The 22755-nt window shown below is 41.0% G+C and overlaps 1 protein-coding gene across 3 annotated transcripts; it reads right to left on the reverse strand.

The window, feature by feature from the left end:
* Positions 1-2668: 2668 nt before the first annotated feature.
* On the reverse strand, positions 2669-22331 carry LOC104610109 (Pentatricopeptide repeat (PPR) superfamily protein). Of its 3 annotated transcripts, none has more exons than XM_010276584.3 (4): positions 18974-22331; positions 18727-18803; positions 3246-3379; positions 2669-3141 (listed from the first exon to the last, which is right to left on the reverse strand). In XM_010276584.3, the coding sequence occupies exon 1, from the start codon at positions 22045-22047 to the stop codon at positions 19180-19182; it is 2868 nt and encodes a 955-aa protein (XP_010274886.1). In that variant the 5' UTR covers positions 22048-22331; the 3' UTR covers positions 2669-3141; positions 3246-3379; positions 18727-18803; positions 18974-19179. The 3 variants fall into 3 exon arrangements, with proteins under 3 accessions (XP_010274886.1, XP_010274884.1, XP_010274885.1); XM_010276582.3 differs by having other exon boundaries at positions 3246-3453; XM_010276583.3 differs by having other exon boundaries at positions 3246-3456.
* Positions 22332-22755: the final 424 nt, after the last annotated feature.

Raw genomic sequence — 22755 nt, forward strand, 5'->3', positions numbered from 1 at the left:
AAGAAGCACATAGTTCGCCCAGCTCCTAAGATTGGATCCACCGCTCTGATACCATGTTTTCTTGGTGAAGAGGCAGTACGATCCTAGAATAGTGAGAGGAGAAGAAGGAGAAGAGAGAAGAGAGAAAAGAGATTGGAGAGAGGAAAAAGTCAGCTGGCGGCACCAGCCTTTTTAATATTTATACTAGGGCGGCCATTCAGAAATAAAAGAGGTGTAATTACAAATATGCCCTTGCAGCACTAAACTGAAAATAGAACCAAGTTATTCAACAGCCAATTAGGTGTCAGCAATGTATTTCTTCGTGGCATGCCCAAAGAGGATGTCTATATGAAACAACCAATTGGTTTCACTGATCCTCATTTTCCTCAGTATGTTTGCAAGCACAACAAATCTTTATATGGTCTCAAATAGGTTCTTAGGGTCCGCTTTAATCAACTATAGGATCATCTACTATCAATGGGATTTCATGAAGAAAACACTTCTCTCTTTCATCAAACATCTGCAGTTGATACCACTCTCATAGTTGACGACATCTTATCGCTATAGATCCAATGAAGCAATGATACAGTCAGTCATCTCCACCTTGGGCACTACTTTTTCCCTTCGAGATCTTGGGCCTTTAAGCTTCTTCCTTGGCATTGAGCTAATTGTTCCTCTTTAGACCCTCTTGTGTGCACTAACATGCATGAGTCTAGGCCACACTCATCTCCTATCGCATGTGGTTCTAAACTTTCTACCCATTCCACCTCTGCTCCAGTTGGTACGACAATGTACAGAAGCATTGTTGGTGTGTTTCAATACCTTACTATCACATGACCAAAGATCTCCTTCCCTATCAACAAAGTATGTCAATTTATGAAATCACCCACTGAAGAACATTGGAGTTCAGTAAAGCGCACATTCCGTTATTTAAAATCTACACCTTCTCATGGCATATTACTTCGTCCTTGTCAGACACTCTCTTTGTGCTTACTCAAACACCGATTGGGCCGGGTGTCCAGATGATAGGCACTCCCATAGTGGTCATTACATCTTCGTGGGCCCTAACATTGTTGCTTGGAGTTCTCAGAAACAACAAACAGCATCCCATTAAAGCACCAAATCCGAGTATCAAAGTCTTGCCAATACAACTACAGATCTTGTATGGACTGAGATGTTACTTGCTGAAATCGAGTTCTCTCCCCTTTCTCCACCCATCTTGTGGTGTGACAATTTAGATGCCACATTTCTCTCATATAATCTTATGTTTCATGCTCAAACCAAACATATTGAGCTAGACTACCATTTTGTGAACATGTTGCTAATGGATCTCTTCAAGTGAAGTTTATCACAGCTGATGATCAACTTGTAGACATACTTACCAAAGTTCTTGGCAGCTCTCCGCTTTGAAACTTTGAGATCCAAGCTGCTGGTATTTTCCGCTCCGTCTCACTTGAAGGAGGGATGTTCATGCTCAAACCAAACTTATTGAGCTAGACTACCATTTTGTGAACATGTTGCTAATGGATCTCTTCAAGTGAAGTTTATCACAGCTGATGATCAACTTGTAGACATACTTACCAAAGTTCTTGGCAGCTCTCCGCTTTGAAACTTTGAGATCCAAGCTGCTGGTATTTTCCGCTCCGTCTCACTTGAAGGGGGGATGTTAAGGATATTGATCCATTCATAGGTCCAGGCCCAGCTAACACAAGGCCCAAACAATAGATGTGTTTAAACATCTTAAAGTTCATTTTTTGTATCTTGAATGTTTAACCATTGTAACTGATATGATCTGTATCTGTTATATGAATTGTAATTGTTATGACCTGTATTTGTAACCAAAATTATATGATAACAGAATCCCACTGATTGGGATGAACCTTTATACTTCCAAATTCATTTTTGTTCTGTCTGATAAGATGCTCATGAACATCATGACATGGGTAAAAGGGAACAAGGAGGTAACCCCCAAAAAAAGTAAAAAATAAAACGTCCCTATTTCTTGCTCCACCAACATGACACATCATCAAATAGTAATGCTTTGAAAATATGAAGACTCATTAAGTGAAAGATGCTGGCCACATAGTTACATATGCTGAAAGCAAAGATTATATAGCTTAATTGACTGCACTAAGATAACCGATTCTAGAAATAAATAAAATAGATAACGAGAAACAGGATGGCTAAGCTAATATAACTGCAGGGAATGATGAACACAGCCATCTGGTGACGTATTTCAGCCGTTTCATTGTCTTTAAGGTTGGGTAACAAATTATCAGATGGATTGGGTAGACAACCAAATAGAAACATTGATTCTGCCTGACAACGGAAGAGTAGTTTCATTCTCTCAAAGCATATAAGCCCCCTGATCAGAGAAGGCAAGCAGAAATGGCCATTCTCAATTAATAGAACAGTAAATGGATGGGATCAAATTGAGTATACCTAGATCCAAATTTAACTCATTAATATTCAAATTCAAATTAAATTCCATGGGATTTAGATTGGACTCACATTGGATTGACACTAAATACCATTAAATAATTATATCAGGATATAATATAGGGTAAAAAACTTGAACCTCCCTTGACATTTCCTGTACATACTGAAACCTCCCTTGTTAAATGTGTTAAATAGACAAATTTACCCTTGGTTAACCTTCAGATTTTTAGAATAAAGGTATAAACCAATAAGAGAAAAACAAAGTTCTGAACTTTAACAACGAGCTCTCTGCTTATGATTCATTGTCAAAGGAAATAAGCAATTAAAATACTAAGGGTAAATTACTTAAATCACCCCTAACATGTCAAACTCACAAATACTTAAACCTCCCCTGAATTTTGAGCTTTCCAGTAACCTCCCCTGATATCTGGGGCAAATTACACTTACTTACCCCTTCCGTTAATTCAAGTAGATAGAAAATGTTAAATGACAAAGGTAACCTTACATCTCTATTTAGACAAAAAAAGTGAACGCTCACCACCAGTGTCCCAAATGCAAGCTTATGCCTTCACTCCTTTCTTCATAATCCCTTGTAAAACTGGCAATTCTAATGCTGTACACTAATAAGCATTAGCATCAACAAGTGAGCCTGCAAACAAGAAATCTCTATTGTTTTTTGTGCATGGCCAAGCATCCTTTTTTTAGCCTTGATGACCTGCAATTCTGAAGTGTTTAAGAAAGAGTTTAGATGCACAAAAATAAATGGAAAAAGCAACAAAATATTGAAAAAAGGGAACAAAAATACAATTTCCAAATCCTTAGGATACCTTAACAAAAAACTTCTCTGAGCTGAGACTAGCTTGAGAATCTAGTGGCATATTCACAAAGTTGTAGCAGATACTGCATGAACCCAGTTTTCAAATTCCATCAGCAATGAGGCAGCAATATCATGCATCATTGTCTGCAAGCAGAACTCCAGAGTTTGGCAATCAGCAGGTGGAAACAATATGAAGTAATCGGCCTTTTGGCCACCATCTTCTAGCGGCATAAGAAAATAAACCAAAGTTACCAAACAAGTTAATTTGAACAATGAATGGGAGGGTGCAAATTGTGGTATTTTTAGCATATGATATCTCTGTTGCTCAAAATCCATGCTATATAGAGACCAAAAATCTTTAAATTGATAGCATTTAACAAATTGGAACCTACAGAACTTTAAGGTTGGCCGCATTAGAGTGAAAAATGGAAGTACTCAAACTCTATCTGTTACAAAAAGAGGGGAAAAGAAATTGAACAGATCTAAATGGATCCTCCATTCAAGAAGAAAAAAAGAAAAGAAAAGAAAATATGTAGCAGAGGCAGAAACAGAACTTCCAAAACTCTCTCACAGCAGTTCCTCTTGCTATCTTCTGTGATGGTAGGGTTTAATCCCCACCATTAAAGAACCCAGAGAAGCTCCAAAGTTCGTTTAAACCTACAGGGCCTCTCCACCCTTTAATTCCCTTTCTTGATGGCTTATCTATTTGCTTTTGATTTGAACCAGTTTCATAATGTGATCATGAAAGAGAAGGAAAATAAAAAAATCAAACTTATTCAACATTAAGATCCGTTGATCCCTTAATTGCTTCATTCCTTTTTGTCTGTTGTTGGGTTGGAGGTGTTCTCTCTTTGTTTCTCTTTGTTTGTAACTGAGGGTATACTTGTTTTTCTCTTTATGTTGACACTCTAATATATAAAACAAAGTGGGCCAGCCACCACTTTGGCTTTTGCCTTCATTGTTTCTCTTCTCCTCTCTTCTTCTACCGGATCATACTACATGATATCAGAACAGGAATAAGCAGAGATCTGAAGTTCATGTAATCCTCCTTTTCTTCTCTCCTGTTTTCTCTGAAAGTGTTGGACCTTACTGTATCTGGCCTAGGACTAGTTGGGTAAGACAGGTTTTTTGTTTATTCTTTTCCTTTTGGTTGCAAGTTGCAACACCAAAAGGCTTATTCTTTTGGGTATCTTTTCACTCCATGAATGGAGACATAAGGGTTTGGAAGAGGTTTATCTGTACTTGTTCATCTAGCAGATTTGTGTTCATTTGAGTTTGTAACTTCCCTTTATGCAGTGCTTTTGATCTCCTACGAGTGTATACTTGAGGGATTGTGAAGAGGTAGCGTTTAGATCAGTTGTGGTATTTCTGGTATGTGTTTTTCTCGGCCCACGTACTGTTCTTGCTGTGGTATCTTAGCTGCAAGGATTGTATGTAGGGTTTCACTTACCTTTGTTAATGTTAAAGTACACAAAACAGGGGTATTTTGGTCATTTGGGTTTATCTATTTGGGAATGAAAGGTCTGTTTTATTTAAGTTTATGTGTCCCATCACTTATGAGGGATAATATGGTCTTTCTTGTAACTATGTTATTGGAGATAAATACAAGTGGGTCGACTAAAGAGATGACTGATTTTCCTCTACTGGCCGAACCCTTCTCCTCTTCTTCTTCTTCTTCTTCTTCTTCTTCTCTACTGTAACCTAGGACTAAATAAGGTTTTCACATGGTATCAGAGCGCATGTAACAAGTTCAGATCTGCTCGTCTTGCTCTTTTATTCTGGTTTACCCAGTTATTTTATCGCCCACCTCTCTAGGGTTTTGCAGATTTCTCAAGAACCACTGGCAGATTAAGGGAAAGGTTGAAAAGGAGTGGTCGTTTTTCTCTGTAGGAGGCCTTCATGCCTCCGGTTTGTGGTGCAGTGGCTGTTTGTGATGATTGGTAGGAAGCTCTCTATTCGATGGTATGAAGAGAGCAGGTTCGGGTGAACAGTGTTCAGCTGAGTACAAGTTGGTTCTGTAGAGTGCAGTGTAAGTGTTTGATTTAATGACCGAGTGATTTCAGCTCTTGAATTTGGTGTGTGAGTGGTTCTGCAGTGTGCAGTACAGGTGTTTGATTTAATGACTGAGAGATTTCAGCTTTCGTATTTGATGTGTAATGTGTATTTGAAGAAGTTGTTGGTGCTGAAAGTGAGATAAGTTTTGTGGAAGTGTGTGAGGTTGTGCTGAATATTTGAAGGTGAATACTCTACATATAGCAGTGATTTCTTTGTGAGGTAAGGTGAATTAGTTAAGATGGCATCGATTGGAGATGGGAATGACAATAAAACAGGTGTTATGATTTCTCCAGATTACCTAAATGTTCAAATGACATCTATTAAGTTGAATGGTGATTCTCTAGGGTTTGGTGACTGGGAACAGGAAGATGCACAAATAATGACATGGCTATGGAATAGCATGGAACCAAAAATTAGCGTGAACTTTATGTTCCTAGACACAGCTAAAGAAATCTGGGATCATGCTAAGAAACTGTATTCCGGGCAAGACAATACAACTAGGGTGTATCAGTTGTATCAAGAGTACTTTAATCTGAAGCAAGACAATCAAAGCTTGGAGGAATACTATGCAAGTCTGAGGAATATCCGAAATGAGCTCAATGTGTATCATCCTCTGACACAGGATGTTCAAATTCAGCAACAACAGCGTGAGCAACTTGATGTGACAAGGTTTCTGGTGGGTTTGAAGGCTGAATATGAGTCTGTTCGAGCACAAATATTGGGGGGGTCTGCTCTTCCCTCACTTGAAGAAGTTTTTGCCCGTCTTAGGAGGACATCTATCTCTCAACAGATCTTGTTTTGTGGTGACTAGAGGGGCAGGCCATGGAAATAGAGGTGGTGGTGGTGGTCGTGGACTTCCAAGTAACCGTGGTGGTCCCATGTTTAACCGTGCTAGTGGCCGGAGTGGAGGTCGGAACTCAGGGGGAGGTCGTGCTTAAGGAAGAAGTAATGCCCCTAGGAAGTGTACATATTGTGGATTAGAGGGGCACACGGTTAATTTCTGCTATGATTTACATGGTCCACCCAACACTTGGGCTAACCATGTTGTGACTAAGGGTAGTGGTACAGCTACTAAAAGTCAACAAACTGAACCGATCCCCTCCACATCTATTGGTGTTTCTGGGAAGGAGATGGTGTGTGTACCCCGTGCAATATATGAGCAGTTCCTTCAGACATCTTCTCAGCAGAACACAGCTACCGTTGCCCATTCAGGTATGGCTTGCTTGGCTTCCAAGCCTTCACACTGGATCATTGTCTCCAGAGCCTCGGACCATATGTCTAGGACTCCTAATGTATTTTCTTCTCTTTCTCGGTCCTCCACATCTCAAACAGTTACTCTTGCTAATGGTTCTACATCTCCCATCAGTGGTGTTGGTGATGTTGATCTCTCCTCGTCTTTATCATTTGTTTTATATGTCCCCAAGTTCCCCTTTAACTTTATGTCTGCTAGTAGATTAACCAAGACACTTAATTGTTCCATAACCTTTTATCCCTCTTCTTGTGTGTTTCAGGATCTCAAGACAGGGATGAAGATTGGTGGAGGGCATGAGGCAGGTGGATTGCATTACCTTGATGGTGGTGGCCCTCCAATAGCTTTTCAATCATCTCTTACTCCTCTTCAATGACACTGCATACTTGGTCATCCTTCTCTCAAGGCTTTGAAGTTGCTGGTTCCTTCCTTGAGTCATCTTTCATCTTTGGATTGTGAGTCATGTCAGCTTGGGAAACATCATAGAGTCTCTTTTAGTCCAAGAGTTGATAGTCGTGTCTTGAGTCCTTTTTCTTTAGTTCATTCTGATGTTTGGGGTCCGATCAAAGTGATGTCAGACAATGGTTATAAGTATTTTGTAATTTTTGTTGATGACTTTTCAAGGATGACATGGATTTATCTTATGAAAGATCGCAGTGAATTGTTCTCTATTTTTCAAAAATTTTATGCTGAAATACGTACCCAATTTGGTGTTCATATTAAAATTCTTCGCTCCGATAATGCCAAAGAGTACACCTCAATACCATTTCAGCAATACTTAGAGCACCATGGGATAATTCATCAAACTTCTTGTGCCTACACCCCACAACAGAACGGTGTAGCTAAACGGAAAAATCGACATCTCCTTGAAACTGCTCGGTCTTTGATGCTTAATATGAATGTCCCAAAGCATTTTTGGAGTGACGTTGTCCTCACATCTTGTTTTCTCATCAATCGGATGCCCATGTCCATCCTTGGAAGTCAATCCCCCTTCTCGGTATTGTTTCCCACCTTGTCTCCATTTCCTCTCACCCCAAGAGTCTTTGGATGTGTTTGTTTTGTTCAAAACTTGGGGCCTGGTTTAGACAAGTTAGATGCATGAGCTACTAAGTGTATCTTCCTTGGCTACTCAAGGACTCAAAAAGGGTATAAGTGCTATAACCCTAACTTCCATAAGTCATTTGTGTGCTCCGATGTCACCTTCTTTGAATCGGTTCCTTTTTTCTCAGATACTGTGGTTTCTTCTCCTTCCCCCGTAGTTCCTCTTCCTGTCCCTGTTGCGGATCCCCTTCCCGTGGTTCCCATTCCAGTTGCAGATTCACCTCCCGTGCCAATTACTACTGAGGGGCCACCAATCAGACAAGTGTATACTCACAGAAGAGCACCGGCCCCTCCTCCAATTCAGCCATTGTCAACAAATCCTATCATTGCTTCTTCTCCCTTGGACCTTGATCTTCCTATTGCCCTGCGGAAAGGTAAACACACTTGTACTTCTCATCCTATTTCACACTATGTTTCAGCTGCTCACCTTTCTACTTCTCATCGCAACTTTATATCATTGCTATCATTTGTTTCCATTCCCAAGACTGTCCAGGAAGCCCTTACCTCCCCAGGGTGGCGGCAAGCCATGGAAGAGGAACTCTCTGCTCTACAATACAATCACACGTGGGAACTCACTGCTCTTCCTCCTAGTAAGCATGTTGTTGGGTGTAAGTGGGTCTACACAGTGAAGTATCTTCCAGATGGCAGTGTGGAGCGATTGAAGGTCAGGTTAGTGGCCAAGGGCTATTCTCAGCTGTATGGTGTGGACTATATGGAGACATTTTCTCCTGTGGCTAAAATTGGTTTAGTTCGGGTGTTGATTTCATTAGCTGCTATTTATGATTGGCCTCTTGTGCAACTTGACATCAAAAATGCTTTCCTACATGGTGATCTCATTGAGGAAGTGTATATGGAGCAACCGCCAAGGTTTGTTGCTCAGGGGGAGGATGGTAAGGTTTGTAGACTCAAAAAGGCAATTTATGGACTGAAACAATCTCCATGCACATGGTTTGGCAGGTTCAGTGAAGTAGTGAAAAACTTTGGGATGAAACAATGTCAGGTAGACCATTCTGTGTTCAGCCATGACTCAAAAGATGGAAAAATCTTTCTAGTGGTGTATGTGGATGATATTGTCATAACTGGGAGTGACAATAATGGGATTGATAGGTTGAAGACAGGACCACTTCAATACGAAAGATTTGGGTAAGCTGAAGTACTTCTTGGGAATAGAAGTTGCAAGGTCAAGGCATGGAATTAACTTATGTCAAAGAAAATATGTTCTTGACCTACTTGAAGAAACAGGATTGTTAAGTGCTAAACCAGCAGAGACTCCTATGGAACTTAATGTCAAGTTGAGTGTTGATGCAGGTGAAGAGTTTGATGATCCTGGAAGATACAGGAGGTTGGTGGGAAAGTTGAATTATCTGACTATTACCCGACCAGATATGTCATTTGCTGTGAGTATGGTGAGTCATTTTATGCAACATCCTCGGATTCCTCATTGGGAAGCAGTTCTAAGGATTGTTAGGTACCTGAAGGGTGCTCCAGGTCGTAGTTTGCTATACCAAAGTGGAGGGACTCTTGAAATAGTAGGGTATACAAATGCTGATTGGGCTCGTTCTATATCAGACAGGAGATCAACTACACGGTATTGTACCTTCCTTGGTGGCAATCTTGTAATTTGGAAGAGCAAGAAACAAACAGTGGTGGCAAGGAGTAGTGTAGAAGCTGAGTAGAGAGCTATGGCTCATACCACATGTGAACTAGTATGGTTGAAGAACTTGCTACAAGAGATGGGGTTCTCGGTTGACAAACCCATGAGACTATACTGTGATAACCAAGCTGCTGTTCACATCTCTTCCAACCCAGTCTTCCATGAGAGAACCAAGCATATTGAGGTTGATTGTCACTTTGTGAGAGAAAGTGATAAGTGGAGTGATAACCACATCTCATGTGAGCTCAGGAAATCAGTAGGCAGATCTCTTTACAAAGGGATTGTCTCGAGGCAAAGTAGATTATATTTGTGACAAGCTGGGACTATAATGACATATACTCTCCAGCTTGAGGGGGAGTATAATGACATACACAAAACAGGGGTATTTTGGTCATTTGGGTTTATCTATTTGAGAGTGAAAGGTCTGTTTTATTTAAGTTATGTGTCCCATCACTTATGAGGGACAATATGGTCTTTCTTGTAACTATGTTATTGGAGATAAATACAAGTGGGTCGACTAGAGAGAGGACTGATTTTCCTCTACTGGCCGATCCCTTCTTCTTCTTCTCCTCTTCTTCTTCTTCTTCTCCTTCTCTACTGTAACCTAGGACTAAATAAGGATTTCACAGTTAACATATGAGGGATGTTACATTATTGTCATGTGCTCTTATCCTTATTCTGATATGTTTTAATCTACTGCTTCGTTGAAGCCTCGGGGACTGGTTGTAACTGTTGCCTTGAAGGTTTTTTGTTGTCAGTCTCTGACAGTAGTGATTTGAAGTTCTTGCCACTGTAGCTCTTTTATTCTTCAGGATTGAATGATTCAAGTGCATGGGTATCTGTGGTGGTCTGGGAGTATTCTTGCCGAGTGTTTTTAGGACATTTTTTTCACTAATTTGTTGACTGATTGGATTCTAAAGACTGGTCCACTATTTTTTTTTGTGAAGATAGATCAAGTTCTGATCCTCAGTTGAAGGCATTTTATTCTAGGCAGTTTGCCAGTGTACTGTTGTTTTGGGGGTATCTTTTGGTGGTCTTGGCTGATGGTTTCAATACTCTGCAGGAGCTTGATTTTTGGTCAGTAAGGGAGGAATTCCTTATTGTGTGGAGTTACAAGGGAGTGTGGTTACTGTTTGTTTTCAACCCTTGGATTTTTGCCAATTATTTTCTACTGTGTGGGGTAGTTTTAACATCTTGTGGGCATCAGTATCACTTTTCATTGAGAGCTTTCCATGGCTTTAGAAGGTGCTGTCACCTCTACACCAAAGGAGATCATATTGAAAGTATTCAAGGAACAGTTGGCAGAAGGACATGGTAGGGAACTTCAGCAACTTGAGGAGACCTCAATCGCTCCTACAGCTTTTGTCGTTCAGGTAACCAGACCTCAGGTTTCCATATGCCTACCCTTATGCAGTCCGCTTTCATTGATCCTGGGACCACAAACCAATTGCCTGGTAAACCAACTTTGTTTTCTTCATATCGTTTGCTATTAGGGAGAGATAGGGTAAGGCTGGCGGATGGTTCTCATTCTACCATTGCTGGCCACGGAACTGTATCTCTTTCAGGTGGAGTCAACTTGAGCCATGTTTATCATGTTCCTAAACTTCCTATCGACCTTTTAGCAGTATTACTCAATTTTTGAATTGTTTTGTGACCCTTTTTTATGATTCATGTGTTTTCCAAGATTTGACTACAGGAAGGACGATTGGCAAAAGACATGTACATATTGTGGAAGCTGTAGCTGGTCTGACAGCAAAAACTCCTACTACTCTAATGAGTCAGTCTTCCAGTTCTTGTAATAACACCCAAACAATGTTATGGCATTACCACCTTAGTCATTTGTCCTTTTCTTTAAAGGTATTGTTTCCAGAACTGTTTGAGTCTATGCCCTTGTCATCTCTCCAGTGTCCAACCTGCCTATCAAGCAAGCATTGTCAAACCACTTTTCCACCAAGTAACAAGCAGTCCTTCCTTTTCCAATTGTCCACTATGAGGACTGTGGCCTAATACCATCCCTACCGAAGGAGGTTATAGATATTTTATAAGCTTTATTGATGACTTCTCCTGCCATACCTGGATCTATTTGTTCCGTTCGTGAGATGAAAGTTTCAAAGATAATTCAGAATTTTCAAAAAATGGTGTTTAGGAAGTAGAAATTTTCCATTCTAACAATGCTTAGGAATATTTTCAAAAAGATGCGACTCAGTTTTTTGCTAAAAATGGAGGACCATTCACTAGAGCTCTTGTCCAAGGATATCAGGTAGGATCTCAACAGAAAGCCCACAAAACCAGGCCCAGGCCCATGGAGAGGGGATCTTGATACCCTATGGAGAGGAGGCCATCATCGTCAAGTCTCAGGGCCCAGGCCCACACCAGGAGGAAGCCACCAGCACTACTTGAGTTTACATCCAAAGGAAGCCTCATCATGTCAGCTGAATCTGTTATCAGTCATGATTGCAAATCAGAGTTAGTTAGGATTGTAATAAGAATCATATAAATATCCATAGTCCGAGGGTAGGGCAAATAGAGAGATAGTTTCCTTTCTTTATTCTCTATCTTCTTCTTTTGGAGGCAGTGTTCCCTCAAAGAACACCTGAGTTGGGCAGAAACCCAACAACTAGCATCAGAGCCAGTCTTGATGCCAACCACTCGATCATCAGCAATGGAAGAAAGAGTGGATCAACTGGAGGAGAGCCTTCATCAGTTCGAAGGGGACCTCAAGGAGATCAAGGCGGCGCTGGCAATGGTGATGACCCAATGCGAGAAGATTCCGACATTGAGAAATCCCACGGTCAATCAAGAAGCACCGAGTAGTGAGAGTGTCAGACAAGGAAACGAAGCTCCAGTCAAGTTCGACGAACTAGACTTTCCCCGCTTCTCAGGTGAGGATCCTTTAGACTGGATTTTTAAAGCTGAAAGATGCTTTGAATATCACGAGACTCCTGGATATCAGGGGCTATCTATTGCCTCGATATACCTAGAAAGAGAGGCCACATCTTGGTTCCAGTGGTTTCAGATGTCCCATCCTCAATGCTCCTAGGCAGATTTCACTGAGGCACTCTGTGCCAAATTTGGACCTACAGCCTATGAAGACTTTGACGAGACCTTGACCAAATTCAGGCAGACTGGTTCAGTCCGGGACTATCAGATCGAGTTAGAAAGGATTGCAACTCGAGTCACCGGCTGGACAAAGAAAGCCCTGGTCGAGTGCTTCGTGGGGGATTGAAGGAGGAGATAAGGCTTGAAGTTAAAGCCTGGAGACAAACCACTATGGTAGCAGCCACAGGGCTGGCCCAGCTTCAAGAAGAGAAGCTAGCCCGAGTCAGGTCGCTTGGCCGCCCAACCGTACCCTTCAAACGTCTCACCTAGGCAAAGATGCAAGCCTAGAAGGATAAGGGGTTGTGCTATAATTGCGATGAGAAGTTTGGCCAGGGACACAAATGTAAGAACCCACAAGTTTTCATGTTGCAAGTCAAAGATTCCAATAGTGGTGAGGGCCAGTTGGAGCTAGAACTCCCACCCGAGAAAGGTGCCAGTGACCTAATGGGGATCGATGAGCCCGAAATCTCACTACAGGCCCTGATGGGCCAAACCTCCCCCCAAACAATGCGGGTCAAGGGAATTCTCATGGGCCGCCCAGTTTCTGTGCTTATTGACAGCGGGAGTACCAATTTTGTCACCAACATTTTTGGCCCAACAGTTGGGATTAGTGGTCTGCCACACGTCCCCTTGCTCTATTCGGGTAGCAAATGAGAGTCGCATAGCCTACACAGGGATTTGTAAGGGAATGAACTTACAAATTCAGTGGCATACTTTCTCAGTGGATTTGCACCCGCTCCACTTCACAGGAACCGATGTCGTGTTAGGGGTCCAATGGTTAAGTCAGCTGGGCCCGGTGGTATGCAATTGGGCCAAGATGACTATGGACTTCAATTTGAATGGGTTGCCACACCATTTTAAGGGAGATGGGCTTGAGCCTCCATGGGCTGCGAGGCTACAAGCCCTCATCAAAGAGCCATTGCAACCAATGTTTATGAATCTAGGTAGGGGTGATCATGGGCAGGGCCCAGGCCAGGCTTTGCACTTATGATAAGGGCTATAGCCTAGGCCCAGGCCCGGCCCGAGGTTCTGAGCCTGAAATATAACTCCGAGCCCAGGTCTACACGGGCTCGGGCTGGGCCTGATTCTGGACCTATGTCTTTCATATGTAGAACATTACATATAATTAATATTTTATATTAACTGACATATAACATGCATGTAAACTTATTTTATACATTATATCAATGTTTTAAAACGCGGAGGCGTGACGCAAGGCGTTCCACTACCTAGACGCGTGAGGTGTAGTTCAGAACGCAATAGGCATAAGCCTCCCGAACACAAGGAAGCGCTTCTTAAGAGGAGGGGGGTTAGGAGGAAGGGGGGATCTCATTTTTTTCTTTATTTTTAATAAAAATCTTTTATATTAAGAAGAATAAAGATGCATAACATTAGTTGAAAGGGGGGTCTTGTCAAAGTGGAGGCGAGCGAGCAAGCGAGCTTGCCGGAGCAAGGGGTAAACCACTTTCTTTCCTCTTATCTTTCCTTTCCTTTCCTTTTTTTTTCTTTTTCTTTTTTTTTCTGTCTTTTTATATAAGATGTGCATGAGGTGCATGAGGTGCATGAGGTGTACACCTCTAGCGCGCCTCATGAAAAAAGTGCATGAGGCATACGCCTCTTGCACCTAAGGCTTATGCCTCAGAGGTGTCAGCACCTATGGCATATGCCTCAGGGCGTTTTGGGAGCACCTCAAAGTGTATGCCTCCCACGCCTTTTAAAACACTGCATTATATAATATAAATTAGACATGTCATATTATAATATTTATATATAAAATATATAATATAATATAAAATAATATGTGTACATATATACATTATACATAAAATGTGTATTTTTAAGTATATGCGGGTCAGGCCCAAGTCGGGCCTGAACGCAAACCCAGGCCCAAAAGCCTAGAATTTCCTGGCCTGGCTGAAATGATCACCCCTAAATCTAGGCCACGAGCCCACCGGCTGACCTTGTCATCTGCCTCAGAATTGTTGGGCCCCCTGAATCAAATAGAATTACAACTCCTGGACCAATATGCTGATGTATTCCAGGAACCCCAGGGTTTGACACCCCCCAAGCCTCAGGACCACAGAATACCAATCATGCCCGGAGCCCCACCTGCCAATGTGCGGCCGTATAAGTACCCACAATTTCAGTGGGAAGAAATTGTTTTGGCAGTCCAAAAGTAGCAGGCCTACTTATTGGGCCGGCGATTCATCATCAGAACAGACCAATGCAGCTTGAAGCACTTAATGGAGCAGTGGGTGCACGCTATGGAACAGTAGAAATGGCTCACCAAGCCGCTGGGGTACGATTATATTATAGAGTACAAGCCCAAGCCCACCAACAAAGCAGAAAACGCCCTATCGAGAAAAACAGAGCTGGCCCATTTGGGAACCTCTAGGCCCAACTTCCCTCTCCTTGAGCAAATTAAACAAGAGGCCCATAATGACACAGATCTATCCAAGATCCGAGAGCAGTGCATGGAGGATCCAACTTCACACCCCACGTACTTGGTAAGGGACTCAACCCTCTTCTTCAAGGATAGATTGGTAATTTCACCCACTTCACAGTTCATACCAGAATTGCTACATCCTTTTCATGATGCACCTCAAGGGGGCTACTCAGAGATCCTAAGAACCTATTGTCGATTCGCATCTCACTATTACTGGAGGTTTATGAAACACAAGGTAAGGGAGTACATGGCCTCATGTTCAATGTGCCAACAGCAAAAATATGAGGCCCAAGCCTCGGTTGGCCTCCTCCAGCCCATTCCTATACCAAAAAGGGTGTGGGACGAGGTATGCATGGATTTCATAACCGGATGTTGAAGGCATATGTTTTTATCCTTTTTCCCTGATTGATGTGTTTTTCAGGATCTGGAGACAAGGAAGGTGATTGGGACTGGCCGTGAAACGAATGAAATCTATCTGCTTGGAGGAAGTTCTCATTGGGAAGATAGTGAAACTAAGAGGTCCTTTGTTTCTCAGTCTGTTGATCAAGTGATGCTTTGGCATAATAGGATGGGTTATTTATCCTTTCGGGCTTTGAAGAGTTTATTTCCTAGTTTATTTGAATCTATCCAGATGTTTAGTTTGAAATGTGAGAGTTGTGAGCTTGCAAAACATTGTGGAACAACCTATTCATTGAGTAATAACATAAGCAATATTCCTTTTGAAATTGTGCATACTGATGTTTGGGGACCTTATCATACCACTGCTAGGGGGGGACAGATATCTCCTGCTGTTTGTTGATGATTACACTCGTTTTTCTTGGGTTTACCTTATACGTTCTCGAGATGAGGTTCCAACATTGACCTGGATCTTTTATCAGATGATTTTAACCCAATTTGGGGTTAGAATCAAAATTTTTAGATCCGATAATGCGAAACAATATTTTGCAAACCCATTTGCCTCCTACTTGCTTGACCATGGGATTATCCATCAGAGTATCTGTCCTCATACACCACAGCAGAATGGAGTTGCTAAAAGAAAGAATAGACACATATCGGAGGTAGCCAGAAGCATTATGTTTACCTCAAATGTGCCTATACGTTTCTGGGGGGATGCTATTCTTACAACAGTATATCTCATCAATCGGATTCCTTTACGGGTTCTTGACATGAAACCTCCATTTACCCTTTTATATCTTGATAAAGAGTTGTTTACCATTCCCCTTAAAACCTTTGGTTGCACTTGCTTTGCTCAGATCCTTAGCCCTCATCGTTCCAAATTTGATCCTAAGGCCTCAAAATGTATTTTCCTTGGTTATGCACAAATTCGAAAGGGATATTGTTGTTATGAACCCACTTCTGGGAAGAGATTTGTCTCGATGGATGTCACTTTCTTTGAGGATGTATCCTATTATCCAAGGGTTTCTCCTCAAGGGGAGAGTAGTGAGGTTGGGATTAGCTCATCAGAAATTCCTTTACCTATCCCATTAAGTGAAGAGGGGTGTAGTGGAGAAGGTTATCAAAGGTGCATGGATGTGAGAGTCTATCACCGACAGTGGAGGCAGGTTGATTTTGGTCATCAGTAGTCCAAGCCAGCCCCAGATCCTTCTACAAACCCAGATCCAGGTACCACAGTCTCTTCACCAGATACTACAGATGAGAGACCTCCCACCATGGAGCCTTCACCTTTATTGAGTGACCTTGACCTCCCCATAGCAATCCGTAAAGGCAAATGTCGTTGCACCACATCCACAACTCACTACATTTCTCAGTTCTTGTCCTATGATCATTTGCCTCCCTCCTACAAGTCTTTTCTTGCATCCATTGCTGATATTCCCATTCCCAGAACAGTACAGGAAGCCTTGTCAGTTCCTGAGTGGAAATGTGCAATAAAAGTAGAAATGGATGCCCTCATCAGAAACAATACCTGGGAAATAGTTGATCAGCCTAAAGGGAAGAAACTAGTTGGATGTAGATGGGTGTTCACTGTGAAACATAACGCTGATGGTTCTGTTGAAAGGTATAAGGCCCGATTAGTTGCAAAGGGATTTACTCAGACATATGGTATTGACTACTTGGAAACTTTTGCACCAGTAGCAAAGATGACCACTACCAGAGTCATATTATCTCTTGCAGCCAGTTACTCTTGGCCGTTGTATCAGATGGATGTTAAAAATGCCTTCCTCAACGGAGACTTGCAGGAAGAAGTTTACATGCAGTTGCCTCTTGGATCCCAGAGCTTGGTTTGATAGATTTAGACGAGCCCTTGAAAGGTTTGGGTATGTGCAGGCCCAGTCAGACCACACCTTGTTTATTAAGAGAGTGGATTCTTCCTTAACCTTGCTTGCTATATATGTGGACGATATTGTAGTAACAGGGAGTGATACTAGTGAGATTGAGTCCCTTAAGCAACTCCTTCATCAAGAGTTTGAGGTAAAAGATCTGGGAGAACTATGATACTTCTTGGGCATTGAACCCTTACTCGAAATTATTACCATCATGGTGGTTCATATGGTGAAATCCTTGCTCCTGTTTGAGGATATAAATGGTAATGACCTGCGTAGGAAGTGGATGGATGTGGAAAACTAAGCTTCTCATGCTACTATTATCAGGTGGTCTTGGTCCCCACTGGTTGGTGACTTTACTATGATGAATTTTGATAGCAGTAGTGAAGGAAATCACAATCCTTCAAGCATTTGAGGGGTTTTCAAGAATGATGGAAGAAGAATTCTAGCCTTTTTTTCAAGTCCAATTGGTGTTGGTGATTCTTTGAGGGCTGAAATTTTGGCCATAATGGAAGGTGTTATAAGGGCCAAGGAGTTAAATGTTCGAAAATTGGTTATTGAAGGAGATTCAAAGTTAGTGATAAGCTGGCTGCAAAAGGAGATTGTGGGTTGGTGGAATTATGTTAATTGAGAAAGGAAATTCAAGTAAATGACTCTCAGCATGGAAGTTAGATTCCAATGGATGAAAAGAGACCAATTCTTTTGCTGATGCATTGGCCAAACAAGGGGTGGGAAGAGATCATTTGTTTTGGGCTTTGCTGTAATTTTTCTTTTTTCGGGCAGAGATAAGAGAGTTTGTCTCTCCCTTTTCTGATTGTATTGTATCTTCTTTCTATTAATATTTTATGAAGTAATTCAATTATTGATCAAAAACAAAACATCACTTTGACCATGTTTTTTGAAAAAATAAATATGGAACTTAGAACGGCCTGACTTAAAAAAATATATATAGGAAACTTCTAAGGAAAATCCTTGGAGTCAAATACCATGGTTAAAGTCTAAAGTGGAACACTTGATGTCATTTATGTTACGTCCATATTCTCAAGGAACCATTCAACCTAAAAGCTTAAGCTATTAAGTGAGGTCCTTGAATAGGCTTTATTCTCTAACATGCCCCCTCACACGAAAGCCCATTGGGCTTGAAGCGTGGACAGCACAGTCCCACCCATACCTTGTGCTGAAACTTAATTAATTATAATGGGGGTGATGAGAATCAAACACTAGACCACTTGATCAAAGTGGTTCTAATACCATCTCAAAGAACCATTCAACCTAAAAGCTTAAGCTATTAAGTGAGGTCCTTGAATAGGTTTTATTCTCTAACACATGTTAGAAAGTTGTGAGGCTTTAAACTTCAGCAACTTTTCTAATGACTAGGACAGCAGAACTTATAACTTATCTTCAAAGAGAGAATAGCTGTAAATTGTGTACATGAATCAATAAGGGTTTGTGCTGCTCTCAAAAAGTTTTCTATTAATGCAATTATGCTCTATCATTACCTATGAAAAATTATATAATTAGATTGCTCAATATCTCATCTGTAGTAAAAAAAATAAAAATCAATAGGACATCAAACTGACAAATTATTGAAAGAAAAAGTAACACCTTCTAATTTCTTGAAGAGGGAATTACAGCAGAAGAATCTTTTTTTTTCTTTCCAACAAAATTGATTTCAGCATGTCCTGCACCACCCAGGAAAAAAAAGGCTTGAGCAAAATCTCACAAAATAGAAATCCAATAAACTGGCTTCAGTAGTGACAATAGTGAAAAGATTGACTTCACATCTCCTCACTACAAAAGCTTGCTCAATTCAAGCAAGATCTTATGAAATAGAAGACAAGTGCACACATACCTGTTCATCATCAAATGGCACCAGTATTCTCTTAATCCAGCCTTCAGAACTCGAAAAAAATAAAGAATATGGATAGATTCTTTAAGGTTTTTCCATCTCCAAGCATGTCAGACAATTAACGAGACCATGTGAAAAGGCTGAAACATCAAATCACTTGTTTATAAACATGCCATACACAGGAATCATCTTTTTCATCAGAGTATGCATCAACACACAGCGTCAGGCATTCCATACACATTGGGCATGTCTTTATCATCTACAGGTTCTGTCAGACCCATCTGCTTATGAGAAACAATACCAGAAGAAAGACCTCTTACTTGCATCTCATCATTAAGATTGGAGACCTGTTTTAAATCTCTGAATCTGATGCAACCTTGAACTAATGTACAATAGGTCACAATGTTTGGGTCTACACCTTCTACAGCCATTTGATCCAAAAGTTTCGCAGCTGCTTCCATATCCCCTTGCTTACAAAGTCCATTGATCAGGGCAGAATAGGTAATAAAAGATGGAACAATTCCTACTTCTACCATTTTGTCTTTTAATTTTAAGGCTTCATTGATATCACCTACCTTGCAATATCCATCAATCAATGTATTGAAGGTCACAACATTAGGAGTTAACCCCTTTAAGTGCAGCTTATGAAAAAGCCTGACTGCCCTATCTAGGTTCCTTGACTTGCACAACCCATTTATAAGAGCATTATATGTAGTAATGTTTGGAACAAGACCCTTTGCCACCATTTCATTCCGTATGTCGAAAGCTTCATTCACATTGCCAGCTGCTGAACAACCATTGATGAGGGTACAATATGTAAAGTTATCTGGAACAAAACCCCTCTGTAACAAAGCTGAGAAAACTCTTCTTGCCTCAGCTACCTTCCCAGACTTGCTAAGTCCAGCAATCGCAATATTATATATAATATTATTGGACATAAGATGTCTTTTTGCAACTTCATCAAGAGACTTCGCAATTTTCTGAGCATTGAGATATTTTTTATCAGGCCTGGAGAACTTGTTGAAACACCCAAAATATGAAGCCAGATCAAAATCCACCATCTTTTGCAACAAAAGATTTGCTTCATCAATCCTACCAATCCTATATAGGCTACTAACCAGTACACTGCATATAGTTAAATTTGGAGTTAAACCCTTCTCACACATTTCAAAATACGTACAAAATGCTTTATCCAGCATTCCTTCTTTGCACCAACCAGAAATAAGAGCACCATATGTGACAATATTTGGGGTTAATCCCCTCACATGCATTTCATTTAGAAGATCCTTCACTCTACTGCATTTCCTAGATCTGAATAGTCCTGTAATAAGAGAATTATACATTTCGACAGAGGAAGAAATCCCTTCCCTTTCTATATCATCCTTGACACTAAAAGCTTGTCCAATATTTCCAGCTTTGCAATACCCATCAATCAGGATTCTATATGTCATTCCATCAGGGGAATTACCCAACACTTTCATCTTGGAAAAGATCTCCTCTGCTTCAACCATTTTCTTCATCCTACATAACCCACTTATCATTGTATTGAAAATAAAGTTGCTCTTAGTAAAGCCCCTTGACATGACACCTTTCCAGAACTTCAAAGCCCCTTCAAAATCCCCCATCTTGAAAAGACCATCAAGAATTGTACAACAACTAATCTCATCAGGAGCCACACCCCTTTTGAGCATCAAAAACCAAAGATTCAAAGCATCAAGAAATGCACCCTTATGAAATAAACACTTCAGAAGTGTATTATACGTCAAAACAGTTGGTTTAACCCCATTTTGTAGCATCACACTGGAAAGCTCATATGCCTCATTTATGCAACCTTCTCTACAATACCCATTTATAAGAGTATTATAACTATAAGAATCTGGCTTCAAGTTCCAGATCTCCAAATCCATTATTACTTGTTCTGCTTCACGGACTTGTCCAAGTTTGCAGTATCCATTAATTAGGGAGTTGCAAATAAATAAATTCATCTCTAATCCTAAACTCAACATCTCATCACGAATTCTAACAGCATCATCAATTTTACCAGTTTGACAATACCCATTTATCAATATGCCATATACAAGTTCATCTGCAACCAAGGACTCTTCTTTCATGCGTAGGAAGACCTCTTCAGCCTCACGCATCTTGCCTTGTTTACAGTAACCCTTAATTAATAATGTATAAGTGACTACATTGCATGAAATTCCTTTATCAGACATCATTCCAAATATTTGCCATGCTCCTTCCATATCACCTAAATTGACATAACCGTTGATGAGAGAGTGGCAAGTTACAGCATTTGGTTCAAAACCCATGCCCTCCATTTTCTTTACAAAGTCGATTGCTTTATGCACTTTACCATCCTTACAGTAAGCATTAACCATTATCGTACAAGTGAAAACATTGGGTATGATCCCGGCCCTAATCATCTGATCATAAACATGAATAGCCGTGTGATTTTCACCCCTCCTAATCAAATTACTCAAAAGGCTGTTACAAGATAACAAGCTAGGGGTGCATCCAACTTTCCCCATGTTGTCAAACACAAACAGCGCCTTCTTCACCAATCCTTTCACAGCATAGATCTTCAAAAGCATGTCAAAAACAGTTGGAGAAAATGAGAACTCCCTAAAAACTGCAACAAGTTCATCGAAAACCAGCGAAACAGAAGACTTGGTCTTAGAAATTTCTACCAATTCATGTAAGTACAGTTTCGTCTCATCAAACATTCGTCCCTTAGACAAAATATGAACAATCTTGCAGTAAGATTTGATATTGGGTCTGAAATTCTGCTGCCTCGACGCCAATCTGAAAAACCCTAAACAGGCATTCGGGTTAAGCCTAAGCTTTCGAAGAACGCCATCAAGGATTTCATCGGTATAACCGAAGGACAGCTGAGGGATGGCCTTAAGGCGTCCAAGAATAAGAATTCGGCATATCCTTTCCAGCAGTTCAGGTTGGTTAAGCTTGAGTTCGTCTCTGACCTTCCACCAAAGAACTCGACTTCCGTGGATTGATTCCTTTCGGTAAAAGTGGCAGAGAAGATGAGGAAGACGAGAGGCAGAAGAGTACCTGAGCATTTCAGGGAAGCTGTTGCGCGAGAATTTGGAAAGATGACGATCGTTAAACGCATAACTATCGTCGAGTCGTCAATTATTAAACTCGAATTAAAGGTTGCATTTAAGTTGCAGTGGACTGTTTAACAATCTCACTTCACTTCGGTCGTTTCCCTGCCCGTGTCTGAATTCAGAGATACGAGGTCTTCTGAGAAGCACAGTGAAATCACAGATGTAGTCCATTTGTTATGAAAAGAGAGATGGGAGTTAGGGCCAGGGTGATTATTTTCAGCCCGGCCTGGCCCTGAAAACGGGCTTTCCTAGGTTTTGTGTTCAGGCCCGGCTCATCCCGCTTCAATCCTGCAAAGGGTCCAATACTTCAAACCCAGCCTAGCCCACACATATTCATATACATGTTATTTATGCATAATTTACATACATTTTATATTGCACCTATAATACACATAAATGTCTGTTTGGTTCCCGGAATAGATGATTGCTTGATTTTGATTCCAACAGTTTATTTAATTAAAATGGGATTCCGATTCTCGTTCTTAACAAAATGGGACTCCCTGGAAATGGCAACAAGGTAGGGCAGAGAAGGAGAAACCCCCCCCCCATTCCCGTTCCTACAAAAATTCCCATCCCCAATCCTTGCCGATGAGGATAGGGTTTTTCCCATCCCCACAAGGATCCCCAATCCCCATCATTTTTTATGATGTTAAATTTATT

Source organism: Nelumbo nucifera, chromosome 4 (genome assembly GCF_055504915.1).
Source record: "Nelumbo nucifera cultivar China Antique chromosome 4, China Antique-T2T, whole genome shotgun sequence".
NCBI lineage: Eukaryota > Viridiplantae > Streptophyta > Magnoliopsida > Proteales > Nelumbonaceae > Nelumbo > Nelumbo nucifera.

What these genes read in the sequence shown, in the direction of transcription:
- LOC104610109 (XM_010276584.3), bottom strand. Translation starts at nt 22,047, where the DNA reads ATGCTCAGGTACTCTTCTGCCTCTCGTCTTCCTCATCTTCTCTGCCAC.